Source organism: Salvelinus sp. IW2-2015, linkage group LG20 (genome assembly GCF_002910315.2).
Source record: "Salvelinus sp. IW2-2015 linkage group LG20, ASM291031v2, whole genome shotgun sequence".
Lineage (NCBI taxonomy): Eukaryota > Metazoa > Chordata > Actinopteri > Salmoniformes > Salmonidae > Salvelinus > Salvelinus sp. IW2-2015.
The window spans coordinates 6,849,218-6,861,190 of record NC_036860.1 but is presented as its reverse complement, the minus strand read 5'-3'; the positions used below and the strand labels follow the sequence as shown (position 1 = coordinate 6,861,190).

At 41.4% G+C, this 11,973-nt stretch overlaps 1 protein-coding gene across 2 annotated transcripts in view; it reads right to left on the bottom strand.

The window, feature by feature from the left end:
• LOC111980873 (signal transducer and activator of transcription 3) overlaps nt 1-11,973 on the bottom strand; it is a 26,631-nt gene that overhangs the window by 3,867 nt on the left and 10,791 nt on the right. For both annotated transcript variants that reach the window (XM_070449170.1, XM_024011918.2), the window contains exon 2: nt 1,356-1,505. In XM_070449170.1, coding sequence (XP_070305271.1) covers nt 1,356-1,483 — 128 coding nt within the window. In that variant the 5' untranslated portion in view covers nt 1,484-1,505. The remainder of the gene's footprint in view (nt 1-1,355; nt 1,506-11,973) is intronic.

Below are 11,973 nucleotides of genomic sequence, written 5' to 3'. Positions count from 1 at the left end.
GACCCTACTTTAGATCCTCTGAGGTTTTTGTGTTGTGCCGCCATCGGTTGAGACACAACATGCTGTTGAATACAGGGTGGGTGTCATTTCAATCATAGAAATAGAATTAATAGTATGGCCTGATCAACTCTATGCGAAGGAGATGTGCACGCTGCATGAGGTAAATGCTGGTTACATCAAATACTGACTGGTTTTCTGAGCCATGCCCCTACCTTTTTTTTAAGGTGTCTATGACCAACAAATGCATATCAGTATTCCCAGTCATGTGAAATCAATAGATTAGGGACAAATGAATTAATTTAAATTGACTGATTTCCTTATATGAACTGTAACCCAGTAAAATCTTTGAAATTGTTGCATGTTGCATTTATATTTTTGTTCAGTGAAATTACTACCACAAAGATTACTGCCGGTCCACCCACCAACGAAAGTCAACTTAAAAATTGTAATGTCTATTCTATTATGTATATTTCAATAGGTTTCCTATGGATGATTGACAGTATAATTGAAAACATATTCCCAGTAAGTCAAGATTCTCTGTGTGTGGACCTACAACCATCTTTGTGGTACCATTTGAAAGTTTCCCATTTGAGCACATTTATCAGCCAAAACATGACTCCCACCTGTATTCAAGAGCATGTTGTGTCTCAACCGATGGCGGGCACAACACAAAAACCTTAGATTATGTAAAAATAGGTTCTTAGCCGCAACATATGCGAATATGAAAAAACACTGGAGTTTACGTGTTTTTTGATAATTGACATTAAAAGGTAAAAAAATGAAATTATAAAATAGTTTGACAACCCTGTTCRTAAGCTTCTAAATTATATTAATCTCAACCGTTTATCTTTTCCAGTGATGAAGACATGTCTCGTGGTATGGTGGGGTATGCAATATAGGTCAACTTTGAGCACCTTTATCTCTTGAAGGTTTTGGTATTCAGGTCCAAAAAGTCACTTTCGGAGCACTTCCACAATGGGCAAATGTATATGGAAGGTTTTGTTCGAATCAAAAGGGGTGCTATCAAAAAGTTATTGAATTCATATGGAAGTACCCTTTTCCCTGGCAGAACTGACAACTTGCCATCATGAGATGCCAATTAGKACAATCATTTCCTGTGTGTTGTTCCCTGACGTTCCCTGCTAACAGTCTAGCTGGAAAGTTGTTGATGCTACTTCAAAATAAATCAAAACGACTGTAGAGGGAAATCAATACCACACTGATGACTAAAGTCAACATTTGAGCCATGTCATCCTGCCGAGTGTTGCCAGCAGCAGTGGTACTAGTGARCTGTAGGTACTAGGTACCCATTCTGTAGTGATGTTGTGAACCACAGGAACTAGGAAAGTACACACCAATCCTGGCTTTCGATCCAGGGGGCGAGGAACTGCCGGAGCTCCATGGGGAAGCTGTCGCTGTACAGGTGGTACAGCTGCTCCAGGTACCTGGTCTCCAGCTGCTGCAACTGGTTCCACTGGGCCATGCTGCCGGCTGCCTCCACAACCCTGTATAGGACACACACGAGGAAACAGTGTGAGAGAGAAATGGAAGGCACGGAAGACACAAGGAAACTAGATACTAATGAGGGGAACAGCTGTGGTCTCGTGATACATAATAAGATCGGCTCTTGAGAGCTTGCCAATGCAGGATGAAACCTTGAGGCCACCGTACAGTATGTCTCTACTTTGAAACATTTCCAATACCTTGATCAATTGATTTGTTCTAACTCTGATTGTATTGAATCTGATGAGAGCATGTATAGACACGTCATATTCGCACTGACAGGAAAACCTCAGAAACCGAAGACAAAGTATTTGATGGTACCTCAGCCAGCTTCCTATAAACACACAGAGACATCCTGTTCAGCTCAACACACAGCCTTCACCGAGAAACACAGACCAAAATATACCCTGAACTTTGGCATCCCCGTTGGGCGAGGTGAGCCAGACAGAAACCCTGTGATCTCCCTCCAGCCCAGGTCTGATACTAGAAGATTTATTCAGCATTACAAGAAAACTATTCAGACTTCAAAGTAAACAGGAACCACATCATTGATATTCATCACCAGTAGAATATAATGTCACTGTTGTCATCGTCAACAAACCATTGAATTATGTAGGCCATGTAATGCAGACAACATAGCACAGAAATGTTGCTGCTCCTCATTCCTTCCGTAACAGTGCACTTATATTTTWAAAATGAGTGATTTTCCACTAACAGTGGTCATGACTTGAGTTAGTTATTTGAGCAGCCATGCTAACCCAGGCCTGGTATWCTTCCTACATTACAGTGTACTTGCTAAAAGCCTTGACAAAATCCTAATTACCACCAGGGAAAGGTAGAGAACTACAGAGCATCCCCCAGCCCTGAGAGATCATACAGTCATCAGCAAACATCTGCCACCCTTCTCATTTTACTGGACACAGGAAGGAACACAATGTTCTCCTAGTAGCTCAAATGCACAATAATATGCAATGTGATGGTTAGGCTACAACTGTCCTGATAACAAGTCCCTATACAGTAGCAAGACCATGTTGTACTGTAGGCCAGATGTACGGACATCCAGAAGAGAGAAACAGGAGCAAACTGTTTAGTCAGGGTAACATTTTAAAATCACGGGATTTGAGATTTCTTCCATTCTTTGCGTCATCATATCTGATATGCTCCATTGACAGATTCAGATAACAGAACTTATCCAATCACAAAGACTCAATTCCTTGGATAACAGGTGAACAAACATGCTCCAACCGCATTTTGCTTTGCAGAGAAACCTAGGGTTGCGTCCTAAATGGTAAGATTTTCCTGTGCCTTGGTCAAAAGTAGTACACTATAGAGAATAGGTTGCCATTTGGGATKAATCCTCATTTATAAAACGTCACTTCCTCTTGTCCTACACAGGTGAAACAAGGAGTTTAAATTGCCTATGACCTTTACTGCTCGTATTGGCGTTGAAATTGGTAGTTTTGATTGCAATCTTGGTTTACTTCCCCTGTACTTTTCTTGCCATGTCCACTTCCTGTCAGACTGGAGTAAGGACAAAAAATACMATTTTATAATTCTAGTCGATTCCACAGATATGATGAAGTCAGTCAAATCATTTGTCTAATGCAAGCAGAGGTTATGAGTAGAGGTCGACCGATTATGATTTTTCAACGCCGATACCGATTATTGGAGGACCAAAAAAGCCGATACCGATTAAAATCGGCCGATTTATTTATTTATTTGTAATAATGACAATTACAACAATACTGAATGAACACTTATTTTAACTTAATATAATACATCAATAAAATCAATTTAGCCTCAAATAAATAATGAATAATGTTCAATTTAGTTTAAATAATGCAAAAACAAAGTGTTGGAGAAGAAAGTAAAAGTGCAATATGTGCCATGTAAGAGCTAACGTTTAAGTTCCTTGCTCAGAACATGAGAACATATGAAAGGTAAGAAGTTTTTTTTCAATATTCCCAGGTAAGAAGTTTTTATGTTGTAGTTATAGGACTATTTCTCTCTATACCATTTTTATTTCATATACCTTTGACTATTGGATGTTCTTATAGGCACTTTAGTATTGCCAGTGTAACAGTATAGCTTCCATCCTCTCTCGCCGCTATCTGGGCTCGAACCAGGAACACATTGACAACAGCCACCCTCGAAGCAGCGTTACCCTCAGCAGAGCAAGGGGAACAACTACTCCAAGTCTCAGAGCGAGTGACTTTGAAACGCTATTAGCGCGCACCCCCGCTAACTAGCTAGCCATTTTCACATCGGTTAAACAGCCTAATCTCGGGAGTTGATAGGCTTGAAGTCATAAACAGTGCAATGCTTGAAGCATTGCGAAGAGCTGCTGGCAAAATGCACGAAAGTGCTGTTTGAATGAATGCTTACGAGCCTGCTGGTGCCTTCCACGCTCGAACTGCTCTATCAAATTACAAATATAGACTTAATTATAACATAATAACACACAGAAATACGAGCCGTAGGTCATTAATATGGTCGAATCCGGAAACTATCATCTCGAAAACAAAACGTTTATTCTTTAGTGAAATATTGGAACCGTTCGTATTTTATCTAACGGTGGCATCCATAAGTCTAAATATTCTGTTACTTGTCATAATTACGTAAAATTCTGGCAAATTAGTTCGCAACGAGCCAGGCGGCCCAACTGTTGCACTATACCTTGACTCTGCGTGCAATGAACGCAAGAGAAGTGACACAATTTCAGCCTGGTTAATAATTGCCTGCTAACCTGGATTTCTTTTAGCTAAATATGCAGTTTAAAAAATACACTGCTCAAAAATAAAGGGAACACTTAAACAACACAATGTAACTCCAAGTCAATCACACTTCTGTGAAATCAAACTGTCCACTTAGGAAGCAACACTGATTGACATAAATTTCACATGCTGTTGTGCAAATGAGAATAGACAAAAGGGGAATATTAGGCAATTAGCAAGACACCCCCAAAAAGGAGGATTCTGCAGGTGGTGACCACAGACACTTTCTCAGTTCCTATGCTTCCTGGCTGTGTTTTGGTCACTTTTGAATGCTGGCGTGCTTTCACTCTAGTGGTAGCATGAGACGGAGTCTACAGCCACACAAGTGGCTCAGGTAGTGCATCATCAGGATGGCACACTACAATGCGAGCTGTGGCAAGAAGGTTTGCTGTGTCTGTCAGCGTAGTGTCCAGAGCATGGAGGCGCTACCAGGAGACAGGCCAGTACATCAGGAGACGTGGAGGAGGCCGTAGGAGGCAACAACCAGCAGCAGGACCGCTACCTCCGCCTTTGTGCAGGAGGAGCACTGCCAGAGCCCTGCAAATGACCTCACAGCAGGCCACAAATGTGCTGTGTCTGCTCAAACGGTCAGAAACAGACTCCATGAGGGTGGTATGAGGGCCCGACGTCCACAGGTGGGGGTTGTGCTTAGAGCCCAACACGTGCAGGACGTTTGGCATTTGCCAGAGAAACACAAGATTGGCAAATTCGCCACTGGCCCTGTGCTCTTCACAGATGAAAGCAGGTTCACACTGAGCACATGAGCACATGTGACAGACGTGACAGAGTCTGGAGACGCGCGTGGAGAACGTTCTGCTGCCTGCAACATCCTCCAGCATGACCGGTTTGGCGGTGGGTCAGTCATGTGTGGGGTGGCATTTCTTTTGTGGGGCCGCACAGCCCTCCATGTGCTCGCCAGAGGTAGCCTGACTGCCATTAGGTACCGAGATGAGATCCTCAGAGCCCTTGTGAGACCATATGCTGACACATGCACATTTGTGGCCTGCTGGAGGTCATTTTGCAGGGCTCTGGCAGTGCTCCTCCTTGCACAAAGGCGGAGGTGCGGTCCTGCTGCTTGGTTGTTGCCTCCTACGGCCTCCTCCACGTCTCCTGATGTACTGGCCTGTCCCTGGTAGCGCCTCCATGCTCTGGACACTACGCTGACAGCACAGCAAACTTTTTGCCACAGCTCGCATTGATGTGCCATCCTGGATGAACTGCACTACCTGAGCACTTGTGTGGGTTGAAGACTCCGTCTCATGCTACCACTAGAGTGAAAGCACCGCCAGCATTCAAAAGTGACCAAAACATCAGCCAGGAAGCATAGGAACTGAGAAGTGGTCTGTGGTTACCACCTGCAGAACCATTCCTTTTTTGGGGTGTTCTTACTAATTGCCTATAATTTCACCTTTTGTCTATTCCATTTGCACAAAGCATGTGAAATTTATTGTCAATCAGTGTTGCTTCCTAAGTGGACAGTTTGATTCCACCGAAGTGTGATTGACTTGGAGTTACATTGTGTTGTTAAGTGTTCCCTTTATTTTTTTGAGCAGTGTATATACTTCTGTGTATTGATTTAAGAACGGCATTGATGTTTATGGTTAGGTACACGTTGGAGCAACGACAGTCCTTTTTCGCGAATGCGCACCGCATCGATTATATGCAACGCAGGACAACCTAGATAAACTAGTAATATCATCAACCATGTGTAGTTATAACTAGTGATTATGATTGATGATTGATTGTTTTTTATAAGATAAGTTTAATGCTAGCTAGCAACTTACCTTGGCTTCTTACTGCATTCACATAACAGGCAGGCACCTCGTGAGGCAGGTGAGTAGAGCATTGGCTAGTTAACCGTAAGGTTGCAAGATTGAATCCCTGAGCTGACAAGGTAAAAATCTGTCGTTCTGCCCTGAACAAGGCAGTTAACCCACCGTTCCTAGGCATCATTGAAAATAAGAATGTGTTCTTAACTGACTTGCCTAGTTAAATAAATGTGTAAAAAATAATAATAAAAAAATAAAATAAATAATAATAAATAATAATAATATTTTTTTTTTTTTTTTTTAAGAAATCGGCAAAATCGCCGTTCATAAATACCGATTTCCAATTGTTATGAAAACTTGAAATCGGCCATTCCGATTAAATCGGTCGACCTCTAGTTATAAGCCACAGGATCACACAAAAAAGCTTGTGATGTGCACTGGAGCACCTGTGACAAAACGCAAAATGTTTGCCATTGTTTTGTTATGTTGCTAGCGTGAACAAGCATATTCCTTTTGCTAAAGCTTTTTGTTGTCGTTGTATTTTACCCCCTTTTTTTCACCCAAATTTGATCTTATCTCATCGTTGCAACTACCCAACGGGCTCGGGAGAGGCGAAGGTCGAGTCATGCGTCCTCCAAAACATGACCCGCTAAACCGCGCTTCTTAACTCACTAGGGTATGTGGGACGGTGGCGTCCCACCTCGTCAACAGCCAGTGAAACTGCAGGGCGCCAAATTCAAAACAACAGAAATCCCATAATTAAAATTCCTCAAACATACAAGTATTTTACACCATTTTAAAGTACACTTGTTGTAAATCCAGCCGCAGTGTCTGACTTCAAAAGGCTTTACAACGAAAGCACACCAAACGATTATGTTAGGTCAGAGCCAAGTCACAGAAAAAACAGCCATTTTTCCAGCCAAAAAGAGGAGTCACAAAAGCAGAAATAGAGATAAAATTAATCACTAACCTTTGATGATCTTCATCAGATGACACTCATAGGACTTCATGTTACACAATACATGTATGTATTGTTCGTAAAGTTCATATTATATCCAAAAATCTGAGTTTACATTGGCGCGTTATGTTCAGTAGTTCCAAAACATCCAGTGATTTTGCAGAGAGCCACTCATCAAATTCACAGGGAAATACTCATAATAAACATTGCTAAAAGATACAACTGTTATGCATGGAATTTTAGATCCACTTAATGCAACACTCCTTAATGCAACCGCTGTGTCAGATTTCAAAAAAACTTTACGGAAAAAGCACACCATGCAATAATCTGAGTACAGCGCTCAGAGACCAAAACAACCCAAACAGATATCCACCATGTTGTGTAGTCAACAGAAGTCAGAAATAGCATTATAAATATTCACTTACCTGTGATGATCTTCATCAGAATGCACTCCCAGGAATCCCAGTTCCACAATAAATGTTTGTTTTGTTCGATGAAGTCCATCATTTGTCCAAATACATCCTTTTTGTTTGCACGTTTAGCCCAGTAATCAAAATTCATGACGCACGATCACTAGTTTCAGACAAAAAGTCAAAAAGTTCAGTTACAGTCTGTAGAAACATGTCAAACGATGTATAGCATCAGTCTTTGGGATGTTTTTAACAAATCTTCAATAATGTTCCAACCGGAGTATTCCTTTGACTCCAGAAATGCAATGGAACGCAAGCTAACTATCACGTGAACGCACGTGGTCTGCTCATGGCTCTCTGGCAGACCTCTGACTCATTCCCCTCTCATTCGCCCCCACTTCACAGTAGAAGCATCAAACAAGGTTCTAAAGACTGTTGACATCTAGTGGAAGCCTTAGGAAGTGCAATATGACCCCATAGACACTGTGTATTCGATAGGCAAAGAGTTGAAAAACTACAAACCTCAGATTTCCCACTTCCTGGTTGGATTTTTTTCTCTGGTTTTTGCCTGCCATATGAGTTCTGTTATACTCACAGACATCATTCAAACAGTTTTAGAAACGTCAGAGTGTTTTCTATCCAAAACTACTAATTATATGCATATTCTAGCTTTTATGGCTGAGTAGCAGGCAGTTTAATTTGGGCACGCTTTTCATCTAAAATTCCCAATGCTGCCCCCTACCCGCCCGCTTATCCCGGAAGCMRGCTGCACCAATGTGTCGGAGGAAACACCATCCAACTGACGACTGAAGACAGCCTGCAGCCAATGCTCTCTAGCAGATATCCACAGACTTCCAGTCCTTGCGCTAACGCTAGTTATCAATTGTGCTACAGCTAGTTAGCAACTTCCTTCAAACTGCATGCAGAGACATAATAATGGTATCCACGAGTTCATCTGACTCTGGAGAAGAAGATACATTGACAAAGTATCCCTTGAAGTCATTCAAAAGTATTACTGTGCGTGAAGTTTTAAATGCATTCTGTCATTACTAAATGTGTCATGTGATAGACATTTGAATATTACTATTTTTATTTATTTTTTTTACACACAGAACTGCTTTAACTCAGCGACATTTGTGAGTTTTCAAACCCTGCCACAACATCTCAATTGGGATTAGGTCTGGACTTTGACTATTCCAAAACTTTTTAACCCTTTTCATGTAGACTTGATTGTGTGTTTTGGAYCATTGTCTTGCTGCATGACCCAGCTGCGCTTCAGCTTACAGACGGATGGACATTCTCCTGTAGAATTCTCTGATACAGAGCAGAATTCATGGTTCCTTCTATTAAGGCAAGTCRTCCAAGTGCTGAGGCAGCAAAGCATCCCAAACCACATGAGGTTGAGGTTCTTACTGTGGAAGGCAGTGTTTGGTTTTCACCAGACATAAATGGGACTCATCCAAAAGGTTGACTCAAGTTTTCCTAAAAAGCATCTGGTTGATCATCAAGACTCTTGGAAGAATGTTCTATGGACAGATGAGTCAAAGTATAAGTGTCTGTGAGCTGAAGCTGAAGCGCAGCTGGGTCATGCAGCAAGACAATGATCCAAAACACACAATCAAGTCTACATGAAGATGGCTAAAAAGCTACAAATTTTAAGTTTTGAAATGGCCTAATCCAGACCTAATCCCAATTGAGATGTTGTGGCAGGACTTGAAATGAGCAGTTCATGCTTGAAAACCCACAAATGTCGCTGAGTTACAGCAGTTCTGCATGGAAGAGTGGGACAAAATTCCTCCACAGCAACGTGAGAGACTGATCAACAACTACAGSAAGTGCTTGGTTGGAGTCATTGCAGTTAAAAGGTGGCACAAACAGTTATTGAGTGTAAGGGGGCAATTACATTTTCACACAGAAGCATTGGCTGTTGCACACCTTTGTTTATGAAATAAATTAAATGTGTAATTGTTGTTATTTGTTCACTCAGGTTCCCTTTATCTAATATTAGGATTTGGTTGAAGATCTGATAACATTCAGTATCAAAAATATGCAAACGTAGAGAATTAGAAAGGGGACAAATACTTTTTCACAGCACTGCGCCTGATTTAAAAGGTGAGCCACTTTCGTGGTACTGGTTCTCCCGAGTTGAACTTAGTTGACCAAAGTTCTCGCTAACTCCTCAAACCAGATACGTAGTATAGGGCTCTGAACTCACCACCGCGGGTTCAGACTAGCGCGACCGGGTCGGTCACGTCTGCATATATACCGAGCAGGTTTGCATGCTCAGTAATTAGTATGTTCTATGTTGAGGGGYGTTTTCCTATGTGTGTCCTGATATGTTAAAATATATTATGTATTGGCCATTGATGTTTAAACTATTGAGATGTATTGATTATGGAGTGACATATTCATATTGGATGAATACCTGCTCAAGGGCTTGCTCATTTCGAGAGAGCTTAGGCTATAGTGACATGTTGTCCCTGGGCTCTACTAAACTCTGCTGTGAGGGTCCACTACATTACAAGGTTATTTGARAAAAGGAAAGCTAGGAAAGTTAGAGGGCACCCCTACTCATTTCACATGTTAGACATGTCACCTTCCCTTTCCTCTTTCACTACACTGATGGAAACAGGTGCATCACCCTGCCTGGGGTGTATTCATTACGCTAATTCTGTTGCAAAAACGTTTTGTTTGGTTTGCTTCCGTTTGGTTCTTAAACGGTAAATGGCTTCCATTGCAAGGCATAATGAATACACTAGAGGTTGACCGATTTAATTAGGGCCGATTTCAAGTTCTCATAACGAATCGGTAAATCGGCATTTTTGGACACCAATTATGGCCGATTACATTGCACTCCACGAGGAGACTGCGTGGCAGGCTGACTATCTGTTACGCGAGTGCAGCAAGGAGCCAAAGTAATAAAAAACAATCAATCTTAACATAATCACTAGTTAACTACACATGTTTGATGATATTACTTGTGTATCTAGCTTGTCCTGCGTTGCATATAAATCGATGTGGTGCCTGTTAATTTATCATCGAATCACAGCCTACTTCACCAAACGGGTGAAGCATTCGGGTGAAGCATTTCGCATTCGCGAAAAAAAGCACTGTCGCTGCACCAGTGTACCTAACCATAAACGCCAATGCCTTTTTAAAAATCTATACACACGTATATATTTTTAAACCTGTATATTTAGTTAATATTGCCTGCAACATGAATTTATTTTAACTAGGGAAATTGTGTCACTTCTCTTGCGTCCTGTGCAAGCAGAGTCAGGGTATATGCAGCAGTTAAAATACAGAACGTTTCCGCATTTCACTGAAAGAATAAACGTTTTGTTTTCGAAATTATACTTTCCGGATTTGACCATATTAAATGACCTAAGGCTCGTATTTCTGTGTGTTATTATATTATAATTAAGTCTATGATTTGATAGAGCAGTCTGACTGAGCGGTGGTAGGCAGCAGCAGGCTCGTAAGCATTCATTCAAACAGCACTTTCCTGCATTTGCTAGCAGCTCTTCGCTGTGCTTCAAGCATTGCGCTGTTTATGACTTCAAGCCTATCAACTCCCGAGATTAGGCTGGCAATACTATAGTGCCTATAACATCCAATAGTCAAAGGTATATGAAATAAAAATGGTATAGAAAAAAAAAAAAAAGAGAGATTGCACATTTGGTGCCTGCTGGAGGTCATTTTGCAGGCTCCTCCTGCTCTCCTTGCACAAAGGCGGAGGTAACGGTCCTGCTGCTGGTTGTTGCCCTCCTACGCCTCCTCCACGTCTCCTGATGTACTGGCCTGTCTCCTGGTAGCGCCTCCATGCTCTGGACACTACGCTGACAGACACAGCAAACCTTCTTGCCACAGCTCGCATTGATGTGCCGTCCTGGATGAGCTGCACTACCTGAGCCACTTGTGTGGGTTGTAGACTCCGTCTCATGCTACCACTAGAGTGAAAGCACCGCCAGCATTCAAAAGTGACCAAAACATCAGCCAGGAAGCATAGGAACTGAGAAGTGGTCTGTGGTCACCACCTGCAGAACCACTCCTTTATTGGGGGTGTCTTGCTAATTGCCTATAATTTCCACCTGTTGTCTATTCCATTTGCACACAGCATGTGAAATGTATTGTCAATCAGTGTTGCTTCCTAAGTGAACAGTTTGATTTCACAGAAGTGTGATTGACTTGGAGTTACATTGTGTTGTTTAAGTGTTCCCTTTATTTTTTTGAGCAGTGTATATATATTTTGTAATAATGACAATTACAACAATACTGAATGAACACTTTTATTTTAACTTAATATATTACAGCAATAAAATACATTTAGTCTCAAATAATGAAACATGTTCTATTTGGTTTAAATAATGCAAAAACAAAGTGTTGGAGAAGAAAATAAAGTGCAATATTTGCCATGTAAAAAAGCTAACGTTTAAGTTCCTTGCTCAGAACATGAGAACATATGAAAGCTGGTGGTTCCTTTTAACATGAGTCTTCAATATTCCCAGGTAAGAAGTTTTAGGTTGTAGTTATTATAGCAATTATAGACTATTTTCTCT